Here is an 18,073-nt window from a genome sequence, read left to right as displayed (position 1 = left end):
GATGCCTGTTGGTTTTGGCTGAGGTAGAGTTAATTTTCTTCCCAGTGGCTGTTTTGGGGCTCTGCTCTGGATTTGTGCTGAACACAGAGTTGATAATGAGGAGATGTTTTTGTTATTGCTGAGCAGTTTGCACAGAGCCAAGGCTTTTTCTGCTTCTTGTTCTGCTACACTGGGAAGGGGTTGGGGGTGCACAGGAAGTTGGGAGGAGACACAGCTGGGACAGGGCACCCAAACTGACCAAAGGGATTTTCCAGACCATATGACATCATGCTTGGTGTGTGAAGTGGGGGAAGAAAGAGAAAGAGAGGATCTTCAGAGCATTGATGTTTGTCTTCCCAAGTAACCACTACACATGGTGGGACCCCATTGTCCTGGAGGTGGCTGAACACCTGCCTGCCCATGGGAAGCAGGGAATTATTTCTTTGTGTTGCTTGGCTTGCGTGGATGGCTTTTGCTTTCCCTATTAAGCTGTCTTTATCTCAAACTGTGAATTTTCCAGCTTTTACCATTCTGATTCTCTACCTGGTCCCACTACTGGGGCAGTGAGTGAGCAGTTCCATGGGCTTGGCTGCTGGCTGGAGTTAAACCATGCCAGTGCCTTTTCCAGGTTTTGAAGAGTATGTCTGTTCCTTGCTGTCCTGTTCTTCACAAAAAATTAAAAAGAGTGTTTGTGAAATGCTGACTAAAATATTCTTTTGTATGGATCAGTACTCTTCCTTTGTATGCTTATCTAGAAAGTGGCTTTTATTTATTGTTGAGTTGTTTTAAAAATTCTGCCGCTTTTGAGATAATGAGGAGAAAGGAGATGAGTGCATATGTGCAGCAAGCATTTGTTTGACCCATGCAATTATTTTCTTTTTTCTATCAGTTTTTCTTATGTGATACTGTAAGGGCAAAATTATTCAGGAAACCACGGGGTTTTGCTTTCACTGATATACTTAATAAAAGTATTAAACAAACACAGAAACTTTGGGATAATCCTAACTAAAACATGTGCGTAGTTGTTGGGTAAAGGCTGTCTTCAGTCCTCAGGAATGACAAATGGGTTTGGTAGCGTAGGGTACTAATTAATGGGTACTGCCTTTTGGTTTGTGTTTTAATTCAGTTTGACCACTGCTCTTTGTATGTAACGTGTGTGGCTTAAACACTGGAGTGTTAGCATGGGGCTTGGGAGGCTTGGGTTCATGTCTTGGCTCAGCTTATGGGCTTCCTAGGGATCTGCCTCCGTGGTATTCTGGAATCAGAATTTACTCCAGAGTCGTGGGAGAGTTGACAGTCTGCTGGAATCCATTTGAACGTGGTTAGTGTGGTGCTGGGTTAGTTAGTTCTGCTGAGAAGTGGTTAGAGCTTCATGCTACCAGTTTAGACTTTGTCCCCAGCTTGCTTTGTTTGGAAGGCTTGCAGTCATCTCAGAGTGTGGGCAAAGTTCACTCCTGTCTGCTTGGTAGCTACAGGTTGAAATGTCTTCTGTGACCTTCATAAATATTATTTTTCCTTCTGCCCTCTTCCCTCCCCACCTCGCTTTGCTTAAGGGGATGCTCAAATAGGAGAATGATGAAATTTGTAAATAGTTGGGTGTGGGAGTTGAAATGCGTTGGGCAAACTTTATTCTGGCATATTTGCCTAAAACCCTTTCTTGATTTCTGATGCTGGTAAGTGAATTAGCTTGTTTTTGCTAAATGAACAGCTGGTGAATCTGCTTAATCTTTACCAGATGGTCTTCTGAGTATGAAAAAAACTAGAGAAGCATTCTTATCTCTTCAGTTAGATGCTTGCAGTAGGTGACCTTTCAGTCTGATTCTTGGTCGATATGCCTGGATGTTGTTTTTTAAGTGTTTGTCTGAAACAGAAGTAAAAGTTAATTTAATAACCACGGATGACTCATATTAAGAACAGTCTCGATGCACTGCTGGGGTTGTTGCAGGGTTAGAAGGAGCAGGGATGCCACAGAGGGGTGGAGCTGCTGAAGTCTGTGGAGGTGATCCTGGTACTGGTGGGACTCTGGGATGAGAAGAACTGAAGTACCAAAAAATCCAAGTTCTGAGTGTCTGAATGTGCTGCATCTCTTGATAGCCCAGAAGGGAGTCCCACAGGCCTCTTAAATTTGATATTATGGTACTAAAGCCTTTACTTGCTTGGCTAGGCATATTGGCTCAACTTTACCTCTTTTGGGGGAAGAAGTGTTACACTTTGTTTCAGTAGCTTTGAAGTAATCACCATTGCAACAGTGTATGTGTGAATTTAAAGAAAATTTTCTGACTTATTAACATGTCAGGGGTGAATTAGTGTCCTAAATATTTTTGGGTTTGAGTGGATTTCTAGCTGATATGATCTGGAGCTAGCCTTGGTTCTTTATAGACTTGGTAATTATCCTTGATTACTGAGCTCATAATGGATGGGAAAAAGAAGCACAGTCCTATGCTTGACTCTAGAAAGAGGAAACTCAAGGATTGGTTTGTTTAAAAATCTTGCATCCAGAAACCTGATTTTTGTTAGGAATGCTTGGAAAGGGAACTTAAGGATTTTTCTAGAAGCAGTAGCAGCCACTTAGTGGGCTGTACAAGTGTTCCAGGAGCCTGAGGGAGTCCATTCTTTCGTTGTTCAGGTGAGAGCACTGCTGCCAGGAGTGCTGGGTTCACTGTCAGTCCCTGCACTGACAGAGCAGAGCAAGTCCAGGGAAGGGTTACCTAGGGAGGGAGGAGGCTGGAGCACTTTTGTGTGAAAGGTGATGTTGAGGGAGCTGGCTTTGTGTAGCCTGGGAGAGGAGGCTGCAGGAGGATCTAGTTCCTGTCTCAGTTGTACAGTGGGTGATAACAGACAATACAGAATCAAATTTCTCTTGCAGTTGGAGTCTGAGGGTGAGAGGCAGTGGATATGGGTTACAGCTTGGGAAATTATAATTAAATATAAGGAAAAACAATTCTCAGTGAAGGTGGTAAAGCACTGGAACAAAGTGCCCAGAGAGGCTGTAGACTCCCTGTCTTTGGAGATATGCAAAACCTGGCAGGGAGATGAAGTGTGTCTGTGAACTGCCTGGTTGTAATTGAAGAGGTGAGTAAGGCAGCAAGGTAAATCTTGGTTCTTTTACACAGGAAATATGCAAGGAGATGGGAAATATCCTTTGCTGTAGTTCAAATGCTGCTCAGAACAGCTCTGAGTGGTTTGTTGTTTTTAAGCTGCTGATCTGGGTAATTCAGCTGTCCTGAGCAGGTTTGTGGCCTGGATTCAAAGAGTTTTCCATGCTCTTAGTCTCTCTCAATTTTTGAAGAGTAAGTTACCCAAGGGATAGTGAATTGATTTTTGACAATTTATGTTCTTTGGCAGCATTTCTTGAAAACCTCATATATCTTTATGGAATAGAGTTAACTCTAGTTGCCCTGCTCTATCTGGTGATAAAAATTTATTTGGTGCTTTCAAGAGTAAGCACTTCCTAGGGTGTTGTCTGTGCACTTGCAGGTGTGTTAATGCTGACTTCCTGAGCTTTTGTAGGAGATCCCAGAGGGTGAAAGGATTGCCTTTTCTTCCTAGGCAATGCTGTTGAATCTTTTGGTGCCTTCACGCAGTTGTTTCTTTGGGCATTGTAGCATTTGGCTAAACATTGAAATGATGGACTGAGCTACAGATTATTTTATTTTTCATCTGTTAAAGGAGAGAGTGGTACCCAGGGCAATTCACAGCTGTCTGTCAATTACAGCCCTGGTTTTGATGGGCCTGAACTTGTACAAAATGTTCTAGGCCTAGTTTGGATTTAGATGGTCCCTTTTTGGAGAGAATACAACTATTGTTGGTATCCAAAGAAAGTATGGAATTGTTCAAAAAGAACATTGAGACTTAGTCCTCTATCCAGGTATTGCTATGGCCTTTTGGATGCTTTGCCTGCTGCATTTTGCCTTGGCCAGGAGGGGAATGGTGCCCCAGGGGAGAGACATCCTGCCTTGCTGCCCAATGCCATGTGCTGCCAGCTCCTGTGCAGGGGGACAGCATGTGAGGCTGTGTGTGAGTGTCAGCAACTGCTGCAGCTCTCCAGCCCTGCAGGAGCAGCCCTGCAGCTCTCCAGCCCTGCAGGAACAGCCCTGCAGCTCTCCAGCCCTGCAGCTCTCCAGCCCTGCAGGAACAGCCCTGCTGCTCTCCAGCCCTGCAGCTCTCCAGCCCTGCAGCTCTCCAGCCCTGCAGCTCTCCAGCCCTGCAGCTCTCCAGCCCTGCAGCTCTCCAGCCCTGCAGCTCTCCAGCCCTGCAGCTCTCCAGCCCTGCAGGAACAGCCCTGCTGCTCTCCAGCCCTGCTGCTCTCCAGCCCTGCTGCTCTCCAGCCCTGCAGCTCTCCAGCCCTGCTGCTCTCCAGCCCTGCAGCTCTCCAGCCCTGCAGCTCTCCAGCCCTGCAGCTCTCCAGCCCTGCAGCTCTCCAGCCCTGCTGCTCTCCAGCCCTGCTGCTCTCCAGCCCTGCAGGAGCAGCCCAGCTCTGTGCTGGCAGCAGCAGTTGGCCCTTGCAGCTGTGCCATGGATCCTGAATCCTGCAGTAGGTGCTGGGGGGCAGCTGCTGCCAGATGGGGAAGGCAGCTGCTCCCTGGGCTGTGGAGGTGGGCTGGAGCCTGGGCTGTTGGGGTCTCAAACCCCACATCCAGCTGTTACAGCTGCTGGAGTCAGACCACCCTGCAAGGGATTTAGAAGAGCCAGTCTTTCATCCTGCATTACAGCTTTCTGGAAGCAGCTTCTAGCTCTGTCTCAAATGCCTTGGAGTCTGTCTGCCCTCACAACTTGTTCCTATTGAATTGTTTCCTCACTAACTACTTTGCTTCTTTTATTAAGGTTGATGTTACTGTGCAAGGATAGCACCCTAATGTTTACCTGTGAAACATTCCAAGGGTAAGGTGTCCGTTGCTCTGGGGATATGAAGCTACCTGGAAAAAAAATTTGGAGAGCACTCTGAAATGTTGTGATGTGAAAATTTCAATCTGCCTGGTGGAAACTTTTACCTGCCCTGGAAAAGGAGGATGCTAAGAAAGTTGTTTTAACATTCAATAACTTTATCTTCAGAATCTGATTATGTATTCAGCACACAACAAAAGTTTTCTCATCTTCGCATTCGTGTTCCTCTTGTGTGGTCTGGAAAAGCACATAAGTGACTGCAGAGTCTCTGGAGCTGCTGTGAAGGCTGAAAATGATATCCTAGATCTACAGGAAATGCAGGGAGGAGGAGGAACTTGTTCTACCTTTTCTTCTCCTTTGTCCTCCAAAAAAATTCTTTGGTTTCTTTCTGATGTGTAAAGGTTTACAAATCAGTGAGCCTTCAAGGTTTTACCTTTTCTGTGGTGGTTTGTTCCTTTCATCTTTTGATGACTTAGAGGATGTGCTGGTTGTTCACTGAAACAAGATTTAGTAGTATTCACGTAGGAATTTTCTTTTAAAATATTTAATGCCTTCTGTTAAGCAGGTCTCTCATGAAAATAAAGCTGAATAAAAATCTGTGAATAATAAAAAAGTCTCCTCAGCCCCTCTCTTTACTTGCTCAGAGATGCATTTTTGCATCTTTAGGACTCATCTGCTGTGCTATATTTTTAAGAGTTTTTTCACTTCTGTTTCTGAACAAATTTAACTTCCTTTTTCCCGTTAATTTTTTTGTTTGTTTGTTTCTTGCTTGGGTAGAATAAAAGGAATAAACATGAGGAAAACATCTTTAAGTACTGTAAATAATTAAACCCTGTGAATTTTAGTGTGCCTTTCTAGATAAGTGAGGCATAGAGCCCTAAGGTGCCTTGGACTTGTACTAATGAAGCTATTCCAAATATAATGAAAATACAGCCAGGTAATAAGGGAAGTAGTCCATTAGAAGAAGCTCTTTTAAATATTCCAGCCATAGGAAAAGCTGAAATCAGCCCTTGCAATTAGGGATGAGAGGCAAACCCACGAGGAACCAGACTTTGTTGATTCTGTTGCTCACAGAACCTGCTGGTTTCCTGTGTGCTTTCCCTAAAGGAAACAAAGGCAGCAGCAGCCAGGTTGTTCTGGGACTGATCTGTCACCACAGAGCCTTTGACGTCACGTCAGGCTTGCCATTGAGGGACTGCTTGTCTTGTGTGCTTAATTTCTTAGGGAAAATCAAAGACATGCAAACCAGATGATTTTGTTTAGTTTAGCTTGCATGACATGATGCAGGTACAAGGAAGCGTCTTTAGTTTTTGGTTGCTGGGGGTTTTTGGTCTCACTGATGGCTTTTGACTTGATACAAGGATTTGTATGTTGTAGTATGTAGTGTTTGAATGTTGAAATAGTGCAATATAATAAGATTCTAAATAATGTTAATTTGCTGCTACTCTGACATTAATCAGTGTGTTGAAGATCTGGGAGTGTCTCTTTTATGGTTACATTGATAAGTAGCACTCATTCTTTCCTGGTGCCATTCTGAAATGTTTGTTTTCTGTTTCGTTGACAACTGGCAAAAATGATATATCTGCAAAGTGAAATCTTTGTTTAAGAACTCCTCAAAATCAAATATTAGAAAGGACTGTAAAAATGGTGCAAAGATTTAACCAAAAATGCTTGTCTTGGCTATTAAGAATTCTGATGATCTTTATTTTCAGCTGGTGTTTACACCTGTCTGTTCTTGTTACCCAGTGACTCTGCCTGGCTGAGTGACCAAGAGCAGCTTCTGTTTTACATTGTAAGTCACCAGAAAGATGATTCAGGAAGGGTGCAGACACCAGGTGAATTAGCTGTTTAATTACTCTGCCCTCACTGGGATGAGTTAACTCCTTTCACTGTGTGCTCTGGCAGAAGGATAGGCTAATTTTGTTTAGTTTATCTCAAAATGAGAGTACACCAAAGTGAGCTGAATTGATTTGCAGTTAGTATGGGCTAAGAGAGGACAGTGGCAAGTCAGCAGAGCTGTGGGATTGATAAAAAGAGGGGACAACTAAAACCACTGTTAAATCCTGTATTGTAGGTACCATCTCAGCTTCTGCACAGCCCAGGGTGAAAACAACACATTGTTGGGCAAGTTCTTATTGTAGGTTGGAACACAAGGTAGTTCTTCAAAAGGTCATGCAGATTTTGCAGGGCTGACAAATGAGAAATAGTAATTATTTCTGTAATGAGCAGATTAAGTGTATTTTACTGGGATGTAAACAGAATCTCAGACTTCTGCAGAGCTTTTTCTCAAGGCAGGATTTTTTGCAGCAGATCTGTTGGCATCAGTTCCAGTGGCAGGTTGATGGGAGTGTGAACCATCCTGTGATTTCAGAAATGACAAGCTCAAGCCCTCTACTCTGCAAACCTACCTGGCTTAAGTGTATATAAATGTACAAGCAATTGCTGGGAATTGTGTTGAAGTTTTGTTCCATTTTTATCTTCAGAAATAACTGCAAGAAATAATGGAAAAGAAGACTAAATGATGCTTCTGAGGAGCAAAGTGCTATTTTTTTAGCACTCCCAATGTGAAGTGGGTGAAATTCAGCATTAACACAGCATGCTCTGAAGTGGAAGAAATTTTGTTTTGTTGCAGAGAGGATCAATGTGGTGATGTGAGCACTGGGCAGCAGTAAAACTTCTGCCTCCCCTCTGCAGGCAAAATTCTCCATAATTTCATCTTGTAGTCCTTCAGACTGGTCCATTTTGTGTTGACATACTGCATGTAGTGCTTTGTAAGTGTGGAATTTTTCAGGGTTGAATTTAGGAAGAGAGAATTGGCCTTGAATTTCTTCATGATTTCTTCTTTTTATGTTTTCATGCTTGTAAATTGGAAAAAAAGAACATGGGAAATAAATGACCTGATGGCTCTTTATGTCTTGGTAGGAAAAAAGTGTCTGCTTAGCCTCCTTCTTCTCTTACTACATAAAGGGAATCAGGAAAACTGATTGTTTGCTGCTGCTATCTAGCTCTGTGTTATTACTGTTAAAAGGTTTGTTTTTTTTATTTTTTGGATGCAAAGTTTTATATAACTGTGTGGTAAAGCAGAAAGAACATGATCATGTTTCAGATCTTGTAAAATTCTGAACTCCTCTTGTGTGTTTGAATACAGTTAGGATGAAAGATAAATTCCAGAAAGAGACTTAGCTGTTTCCTTTTTTCTCTTTTGGTAAAATATATCTGATATGCTTCAATGTGAATAGTGGCAAATATGTGGCAGAATGAACAGCAATGCTCTGCCTGCTGAAGTTGAATAGTTGAAAAGGTTTGGGTATCAAAAAAGGCAGCAGGTTGCTGCATCTCAGCTTTTGCTGAGTAGAGGTGCTCTTGTGTTTGCAATTAAGCTCAGTTCAAAATATGGTTTTATGAGGGTTAACCTTAAAATGCTATTGTGTTAGATTTCTTGAACTAGGTAAAGCCAGAACACAGGGATAGAACTTCAAGGTTTTTTGTGCTCCCTTTTAAAGTTAGTATGAGTGCTTCATAGTTTTGAAGGTAAAACACCTTTATGGGACAGCACTGTTGTCCTAATTTTACAAATAACTACTTGGTCTTGCTTCCCTAGGTGGCTTGCTCAAGGTTACAGAAGAGTCCTCTGTTGGAACAGGGAATTTTATCTAAATGTTTGATGTTTAAAACTTGAAGTCTGATTTCTGGATTACCCTTTTGTAACAGAAAGGGAAAACCTATACTGTCATCCTGCTGAAATTAACTGAATTATAAGTATTAATACCCTGATTTTGATCAATGCTTTTAATTCTCTTTACTGCTTCTTTTTATTTTTAGGCATGTACTGGTATTGAAAATATTGATGAAGCTATAACGTTGCTTGAACAAAATAACTGGGATTTAGTGGTAAGTATTCTAAGAAAATGACTTCATAGATCAACCCCACATAACAGTGACATGGCATCTTGCTAAGACAGCTGGTAGCTTTATTTCAAATTTGGGGGTGTCTCATGGCTGGGACAAACAGGCTGTTATGTGCAGACTGTTTCTGGTCTCTTACAGCCTCATCTCCAAGCAAATGTGATCCTGAGTTGAGCAAACCCTGCTCTGCTGTGATTGTCTTCAGGATTTTTAAATTTCTTTCTTGTTCTCTAAAGCCATGTTTCATATTGTGTTTAGTTTCCTCTTGGCTTCATTGTGTAAGAGGTGTTATGAAGGGTGGTGTTTTTAGAAGACCTGTGTGTACACACATGGGTTTTGAGGATTTAGGATCCTGTGGAAGAAAGGGAAGATAAAACAACTTTTTCAAATTTTCATGTGCTTTTAATTTACAATTAGGATTGTTGCTCTTCTGTTGATGGTTGTTCAGGATTGAGTCAGATGATTAAAGCCATAACTTTATTTAGATTTGGTGCTATCCAGAGACCATTAAGTACAAACAAAACATCCAGCAAACACTCATCCTGGAAAAACCTCTCATCATTTTGCCACAAGGTTCAATGTGCAGACAAGTACGAGGAAACCAATAAAACCAAGCAAAATAGTCGTAGGTGTTTTAAGACTCTTCATAGGATTAGTAAATAAAGAAACTATTAATCCAATTTCTTAAGGTTTAGAAGTGTAATCTACAACAAACTTAATTAAAAAGTGAATGGTCTTCCTTTCAACTGTAAAACATTTGATTTCCTCCTTGTTTTTTTTTCTTCTCTTTTTCAAGTGAATGACCTTTGGAGCAGTCCAAAATATCAGAAATTTATTATGAAGAAAATTAGATTTCCAAAATTTGGTATGGATATAGTTTCAACTGTAACTTATTGTAAAAAACCAGTACAAACTCCCAACACTTGAAACTACGTGTTAAAATGAATGCAATCTTTATTTTGCAACATGTCAAGGTATGAGCAAGAGTGAGACACCAGTGAGCAGAAGGGAGTGTCTGTCATCAGTGGCTTCAACCAGAAAAACCCAGATGTGTGTTGGGTGTTGGAGTTAAAACATCTTTTGTCATAGTAGTTTGTAGTGACATGGCATGAGCTCTTTGAAAATTCAAGTGTTTACTGGAAGTTGAGGAGTAGCCTTGTGCGTTCTGTTCAGGTTGTGAAGTTCCCAATACAATCATTAGATCTGTTGGATGTGCTTTTGGGGGATTTGTAAATTGTGTGCATTACAATAAATGGCAGCAGGTTGGGTTAAATGAGAGAAGTGCCATGAAAAATGGTCAGAACAAATAAGTCTCTTCTGAGACTCCAGAATGAGCAGAAAGCAGAATTAAGTTTTTAAAGCTATGAGAACATCTTTAAATACTTAATTTTATTAGTGATTACTAGATGATCTAGAAGTAGAATATAGAGAGGAAAGAGGTAATGACCCAAATGTGCAGGCTTAAAAAAGGCATAGGGAAAGTAAGAAAGGATGGAAAATTAGGAATGCAAGAGGTACTTGAGGAAGATACATAATTTTTGAAACTAGGCAGAAGATGAATGAGAGGTATGTCTATGAGAAGGAAATGGTAAGTGGTAGAAGAAAAAAAATAATGTTGAGGAGACTGTAAGTGAAGGAGATGCCCTAAGGATCTGTCATTAACAGGACATTGGCTCATTCTTATTCAAAGCAGCCCTTGTATAAAAAAGGGAGTGGGAGTGAAAGTCAAATCCCGCTAATGTAACAAGGAGGTAGAAACAAAACAATGAAGGAAGAGTGAAGAAAAGGAGTTCCTGGGGTGTGAGAGAATCAACTATCTCTGTTAGGCAAGGGTTTTTAGCACTTCAGAAGAACTTGAGGAGAGTCTCATGATTTAAGAGTAATGTAGCATTTTTGATCCACATGTGGTGGTGGTTTTTTTCTTTCTTTTTTTTTTTTTTTTTTGGTTGGGTTTTTGTAATACCTTAAATTCAGTAGTCAGATACAGATTCAGGAATTGGGGAGGGTTTGTTTTAATTCAACCAAAAGGTCTTGGGTTTTTTTTAGCTGAGATGAAAAACTAAAGGAATCCTTTAGTTCAGCACTATATGTTGACTAAATATGTCGTTCAACTCAGAGCAAAACTTTTTTTTGATTTCTAAGGAAAACCAAACTTGAAGAACTTGATTCACAGTTCATGAGGATAGTAGTGAAGTAGTGATGATTTTGGTAAGGGCTCTTCTGCCATCCTTTGGCCCCCAGTGTTAGGTAAATGGGAAGAACACAATTTCTGTTTTCTCTAATTTCACTTCGTTTTCTTCATCTGATTTTAAATGTTGATTCCTTTACTTCTATGATGTTGGAAGTAAAATCCAAAGTCAGTACTTGATGAGGAAATCTTCTGTGAGGCACCCAGGCTAACAAGTAGAAAGCTAAGCAAATCCCATTTGGATGTCATCAACCAAAGTTCAGGGGCACTCCTGCAGCAAAAGGGGGAGAAACCAAAAACACAAGGAAGTTCTTGTCTCAAAGAGATTGTTTACTCTTGCTTTTCACTCAGCCTGTCTGTATCTCAATTCCATGTTCCTGCTTGGGGAAAAAAAGTCGTGCATTATCAGAGGCTGTGCTAAAGAGCCAGGTTGAAGATTCCCTTGGGCACCTGTTGCTTCTTGAACTCTCTGACACTCAGCTCAAGGGCGTTGTTATTTCTCTGGGACTTCAGCCAAAACAACCAAAAGAAGGAGCCCTGGTGAGCTGGAAAGCAGAAGGATCCTAAACAGAAACAGAGAAGTAGGCACTGACATGGGCTGACAGAGAAGTACATCAGAATGCACACAGACAGCAGAGGTTATTAGGTTCACAAAACAAGTTCCTTACATTGTGCTACAAGTACTGTGTGTTTGTGTAAGCTTTTCTGAGGATTACTTTGTTTGCACTGAAGAAGTATTCCTGCTGCTGCTCCCTGTATTTTTTCCCCTGGTCTTGCTAGAATTCAGTATTAAGGGTTAAAATGTCACCAGTATCTTTCCTATTACTGTTACTATGTTCTGTATCTTTTGGACATTTGGTTTTACCTTTAAACAAAGCTAAACCTGGGTTAAGTGTAAGGCTCTCCTTTCTGGGTTTAGTTTTTCTAATAGTCACTTCTGGGTTTTGTTAAGAATTAAAAAGAATTCCTTTTTCTTTTCAGTTTAGAACTGGAATGTCAGCTTCCTATTTTTGAACTTTAAAATATTACTTACCCCAGTTAGAAGTCTTCATCCCTAATCCTCTCTACGGGATACTCTAAGACAGTATAAACTGCCTCTAATTTATCTTGAGTTGGGTACTAAATAAACTGGATTTAAATGTCTCAGAGTTGTATATGTTTTATAGTGCTCAAAGCAGTTGTATATGTTTTGCAGTAGCTGCTTGAAGCAGTATGGGAAGCTGTCTTTCATAAATGTTTGGTTGCTTGGCTTTGTTCAAGTGCTCTAAATAAAATTGGTCACAAGAGCGCTGCAGAGGAATTCATATGCAGCAACAGTGTGAAAACTGCTTGGTGGGATCATGAAGCCTAATTTTGCCAATAATTAGTTCCCCTCTGCTGCATATGACTTGGCCTTTGTGGTGGTCTGCTGCATATAGAGCAGCTTGGGGTTTTTCTGTGTTAGAACACTGTAGCCTAATTACAGGGCTTATTATAGGCTGGGCGACAAAACGTTTCAGATGTTCTGTGAGATACAGAAGATCAACATAGATAATATAATGATCTCTTCAGGCATTCTGCTATAAATGGATGCAGCTCTTAAGCCTCCCAGGGTTGCTGGTGTGTTATTTCCTGAGTGTCATTTCTTTCAGCTCTGTTAATTTACTGTAATTTTTGCCATCTGAGGAAGCAGAAGTTAGGAATTTCTGTCCGATGTAAAGTCTGGTGGTTTCATAGCTTGCCCATTTAGACTCTGACCTTCTCTTTTGGCATGTGAAGGTAAGAAGGACAGATAAAGACATCTTAAACTTTGTGTACAAACAATAAAATAAAAGTGTGAAAAATCCCAACTCTGTGTCTGTTGAAATGTTTCAGATGATGGTTCATATTTAAAGGAAAATCACCCATTAGTGACTTGACCTTATGCTCTATGGACCTTTATATATGTGAGGTTATTACACAGGTGAGAGCTCTTTGCCCTCTTAAGATCCAGTGCTTGAATCTGTGCTGAAAGTAAGTGAAGTGGTCTGCTCTGCCTTTCACAGGTTTAATGAAAAATTCAAGTCCTTCATATGCAGCATGACTTCATATTCTCTACTGGTAATCAGAATAGGTTTTTTGAATGAAAAGCAGAATTCACCACACTTAATTTTCTGCTTTTTCCAGGATGGCCATTTCTGTTTTTACTCCTGCTCCCTGGTTTAAAATTGTTTTTATTTCGTGTCTTTTCCAAGAGACATTGTAATGTAGGTACTTTTTAGTATTGCTTTAAGAAGGAAATAAATTCCATCAAAATAATGGGGGGAGAGGGACATTTATTTTCCAAAATTTAGTTTCCTTGTAAATGTCTGTATAATAATTGTACATATATAACCCCCTCCTATTTTTTATTTTCAAAATTACCTTTGTGCCTTCCTGCTGTACTTGGCTTGATTATTCTGTATTCTGGTAGAGGAACAAAGCACAGTGTAACTTCAGTAAAACCAGCAATTTAGTGTACCTGGAGATGGGATGACTTGCAGTTCCTGTCATACTCAGTTTCCAAGAGTCTCCTGACAAGAAGTGATTCTCTGTCTTGCAAGGAGAAATTGTATATTTTGAACATCTGTTTTTATAAAGCTTCAGCTCTCAACTAGAACTTTTAGTTTTAAATGGATAACTTAGACAGATTGAGGTTTTTTTGCATCTTGCTTGTAAACTTGTTGGAAAAGAATATTTCTCAGACAGGATTTTTTTTTTTTCTCTAAGTACCAATTTTGAATATGTGTATTTACATCTGTGTAATGTCTTTTGGAACAAAGTAACTGATCAGACAAAAAAATTGAATTGAGAAAAATCAGGTAGGACTTGGCAATTTTTTATTTTTCTTGGAAGTGCCCATTTAGGTGGGAATGACAAAGAATGGGCTCTTGACAGTTCTCAGCAATCTGTTATTTGTATCTTCCAATGATCTAACCAGTAACAATTGTTTTGTTATGAGGTGTAGCAAATTTCATAGGAGCTGGTAAAACTGATACACTTAAATTGTCTTTTGTCCCTCTTGCTCTGGTTTGCCCTGCTACAGCTTTGATGTGGTCTCTCCCTGTGTGTTATTTTGATTGATTTGAATTAGTCTGCCTCCAGAAACTAGGTGATTAATCTGAGTTTGGCACACAACCCTTTCTTTTCCTTAAATGTGGGGCAGTGTTCAGTGTATGTTTATGTCCTGTGTTCAGCAGCTCTCCTGTTGCATTGCAAGGCTGTGTTTCAGTGGCTGGGAACCAGGACTGCACTTTATGGTGATGGTCTTCATCAACTGGCCTTTTGATTTTGTGTTGCTGGCCTGCTATTTTCTTTATTTTCGAATTGCATACTGAATATGGCACAGATTTGACAGCACTCAGTGTGGGAACAGTGAGAAGTTCACGGTATATTCCTCTCATTAGGACCAAATCTGAGAGAGTTTCACTGTTAGGGCTTGTCTGTGTATTAATAACATTCTCCCTGTGGTCAGATGAACAGTCACATCTGCCTACTGCAACCAGAGGTTTGTATATATATAAGTAGTTTTTGTTAAGAAATAACCTAAAGTTTTTCTTGTACAGTGATGATACAAGCAGTGGGACTAATATGTTCAGATTTCTGTTCATGGTGAAAGACTCTCTTTCTGTTAACAGAGACTTTTGTGTTCTGAGAATAAACAAAAAGCAGCACCTGTGATCCCAGTAGTGCCCCATGGTAATGTTGGAGCTCTGTGGATGCATCACCTACCTACATTAGCTTTTACAAATACTTTTTTTAGAGCTGCTACCTCTTATTGGTAGTTTCTGCAAAGATTGCTTAGCATTCATTTCTCCTGAGACATTCAAATTTCAGAACAAATTTCTAGAATATACTAATAGTGAATTGGCTGGTATGAGTTATCTGTAGTTTATTACCCTGTGACTGTGACCTATTTAGTTGAACTAAAAATTGCACACATCTTATAAACATGTGTTTGACAAGTGTTTAGTCTGTCATTGAGTCATGTTGGGACTGTGTGAGTAGGAGAAAAACGAAGTAAATTATTTAAGAACAGCATCTGTGCCAGTGCTGTGGCTATTTTGGAAGTGAACGTTACTTGAGAAAATTTTTATCACAAAAGCTAGGAGCCATCAGAGTTTAAAAGCAGAGTGTCTTAAAAATGGATTTACTTACAATACTGTTGAATATCTGAACAGTTTCTAGTTTTATTTCAATAAACTCTTCCTTAGCCTGTCCTGGGTTGCTGCCCCCCAGCAGAACAGCACAGGCTGTTGGAGAAATGCTGCAACAACTTGCAGGTTACTTACTTACTTTAGGATTTTCTGCTTTCCAAACTTTTAAGCTGAATCTTGCATAACTATTTTTTTTATTATGAATAAGTGATTAGGCAGTTGGCTGATTACATCTGGGGTCATTGGAACACTGTTGATATTTCATGTTATTATGGCTTTTCAGTGAGGGGGCCGCAGGCTTTTGGCAGTACTTCTATGACTTTTCATGTCCTGAGTTCTTGTGTCCTGAAATTTCTTCCCTGGTAGTACTTTCTAAGAGCTAGTATGTTACAGTGAATGACAAAAAAAAGCCTACTATTTAAAAATAAGATGGAACAAAAAATATATTGTCATGAGGTAGCTTATTCCTAAACTTTGCATTTCAGCATTGCCATTCAAATTTACATAAAGTTACTAGGAGAGGGGTAAAAATATGCAAGTTCAGAACATTTTCCAATATTCATATCAAGGCATAGCCTTTGATTTATCTGACTCTCCTACTCTCTATCTATTAACGTTTTAAGGAGTAATAAACTATGTTTTGGTATTAAGCATAAGCAATCCTTACTTTTAGAAGGTGAAGCAGCATTAATGTCAGAGTTGTGACATTGATGACTAAGACCAAGGTACTTGTATGTGTGTCAAAGCAGAGACACCTCATGGGCTACTTTCCCTTTCTATGTGAATGAGTTTTGAGTGGGTTGTTGAGAGTAGATTGCTTTCCTTTATTCCTGCTGAGCTAGAGGCAGCTCAGGTACCTGCTGATCCTTAAGCTTCTTAGAAATCTGTACAGGTTCTTTTACTTTCACTGTGCCAGGAAAACACATTCAGTTATGAATTTTTTATTTCCGTTGCACTTTGTTTGGGGAATTAGGCAGTGACAACAAAGATTTAAGGAACTCTTCAAAATGTAGTGGGTTTTTCTTCCCTCAGAATTTTAGAAGTATATCTGACTGTTGAAAGGCTTCCTAGTGCATTTAGGCATGTAGTAGGAGTGACAGGAAAAAATCTGCTGAAGCCACCAAAGATGTAGGGAGAAATGGGAAACCACATCTAGAGTGCTAATTGTAAACAATTTCAGCGCGTGCTCTCTTGCTGATGAAGTGAATCATCTGTATGAATGTATTCATGTGGCATTTTTTGATGAAATGTTAATTTTTTGCTTTATTAGCAATCCTATTGTTTTGCAGCTTTTCATGAAGTATATTTGTTGTAAAGAAAGCAAGCTGAAATAAAGCAGAATGCATAGAAGACATTTCATTGTAGTTCAATTACGGTTTTTGGTTAAATTTTAACCACGATGGGGACAAATGTTGTCATTCTGTATAAACTTTGTGGGTGTAACTTCACGTCTAGCACTTGGAAATACTTTTGAGACTTGCAAAGCTGGGGAGATGCCAGCAAGTATAACATAAGCTACAGGAAAAAGCTGACTCATTCCTTTGCCTTGAAAAGCCTGCCAAAAATAACACAGGTAGAGATTGCTTCTCTTACTACTGAGGCACAATTAGTAATTTTGTTATTTAAATATTACTCAATTAATTAAAAAACCTAAACAGAATAATAATTTTTATTACTTAAACTCATAGCAGTTAATTTTTGTAACCTCTGAAAGTAATGGTTTCAAAGTAAATGTGTAGTGTAAAAAGCCTCTTTCTGGTTAAAGTGATTGGTATTTCTGCAGAAGGTTTAATGGAATTTCTTGTTTAGAATACACATTTCAGACTTGCTTGGAACAGGTGAGATTTGGTAGTTGCACAAAGCTGTTCAGAAGGCACATTGCTCTGCTTGGGAATCTCAGGGTCCAATCTGCATGTCTTAATTAACACAGCTGCTTTCAGTAAACCTCCACTCTGACTGCAGGATTTGACTAACACTTACAGGATGATTTTGTCAGCACCAGTTACTAAAACTTCTGCTGTTTATTCTGGAATTTTCTTCTTTTTTATTGTTGTAAACTGATTGCAAGAGAAGTCTGTGAGTGGTCTTACTTTTTATCCAGTTTCCCAAAATCACAGAATGGGGGTCAGAGCAAATGTTTTGATGTGTCTGTACCTGCCAGTACCCATTATTACCAGTTCTGTTGAAAATTAGCCCAAATCAGTTATTTGCAAAAAGAAAATTATTAGAGGAGCAGGATTTCAACAGATTTACTGTTATTACTGGGATATTTGCATACAGCAGAGTCCTGTGAGTTAGTTTCATTTTAAGAAGTATTTCTTTGCTCAGAAGGAACTAATAAATCTTTGCACTTCTCCTGTTTTGCTTTACTGTTGCATGTAAAAATATGTTCCTTTGTCACTTGGATTTATGGTTTTGAAGTAGTTTGAAATTCACTTTTTCTGTCCTTTCATGGATGCTTTGTCTCACTAATGCTTTCCTTTATCATTCAGTTATTTGTTTTTTCTCTTTCTGAATAATATTTGTTCAGTTTTGGGGTTTGTTTCCTTTCTTTTGAAAAAAACCCTTCTCTCCATTGTAGAAAGCATTTGGAGTTCTATTGTCTATTTGTTTTGTTTCAACATCAATAAAAAATAGATTTTAAATCTTTAGAATAAGAAGTTTATCATGTGAAAGCAGAAAATTAGAGTAGGAGTATTGTATATCATGGAGAATATCACATTTAGCCCAAGTTAGGAGCAGAATGATTTGCAATGGATTGACAATTGTAAACAGAGTGTTATTAATGACCCATTTTTGCTGTGGAAATATACAATAAAATATAAAAGACAAAAAAATTTAAAAAATTTCTTATGAATTCTTAATGAGGACTTTTTAGTGTATTTCGTTGCAGTTCTTTAAATTCAGCAAATCTTGAGGGATCCTCAAGCACAGATGAATAGAGGCTAACATTTCCAAAATA

General features: G+C 39.4%; 1 protein-coding gene across 3 annotated transcripts in view; it reads left to right on the top strand.

Annotated features, from left to right (window-relative positions):
• Nucleotides 1–18,073, top strand: part of FAF1 (Fas associated factor 1) — a 149,678-nt gene that overhangs the window by 11,976 nt on the left and 119,629 nt on the right. For all 3 annotated transcript variants that reach the window (XM_063166089.1, XM_063166090.1, XM_063166091.1), the window contains one exon: nt 8,686–8,754. In XM_063166089.1, coding sequence (XP_063022159.1) covers nt 8,686–8,754 — 69 coding nt within the window. The remainder of the gene's footprint in view (nt 1–8,685; nt 8,755–18,073) is intronic.

The sequence above is a fragment of the Melospiza melodia genome, chromosome 11 (genome assembly GCF_035770615.1).
Source record: "Melospiza melodia melodia isolate bMelMel2 chromosome 11, bMelMel2.pri, whole genome shotgun sequence".
Taxonomy (NCBI): domain Eukaryota; kingdom Metazoa; phylum Chordata; class Aves; order Passeriformes; family Passerellidae; genus Melospiza; species Melospiza melodia.
This window is presented reverse-complemented; position numbering and strand designations above follow the sequence as displayed.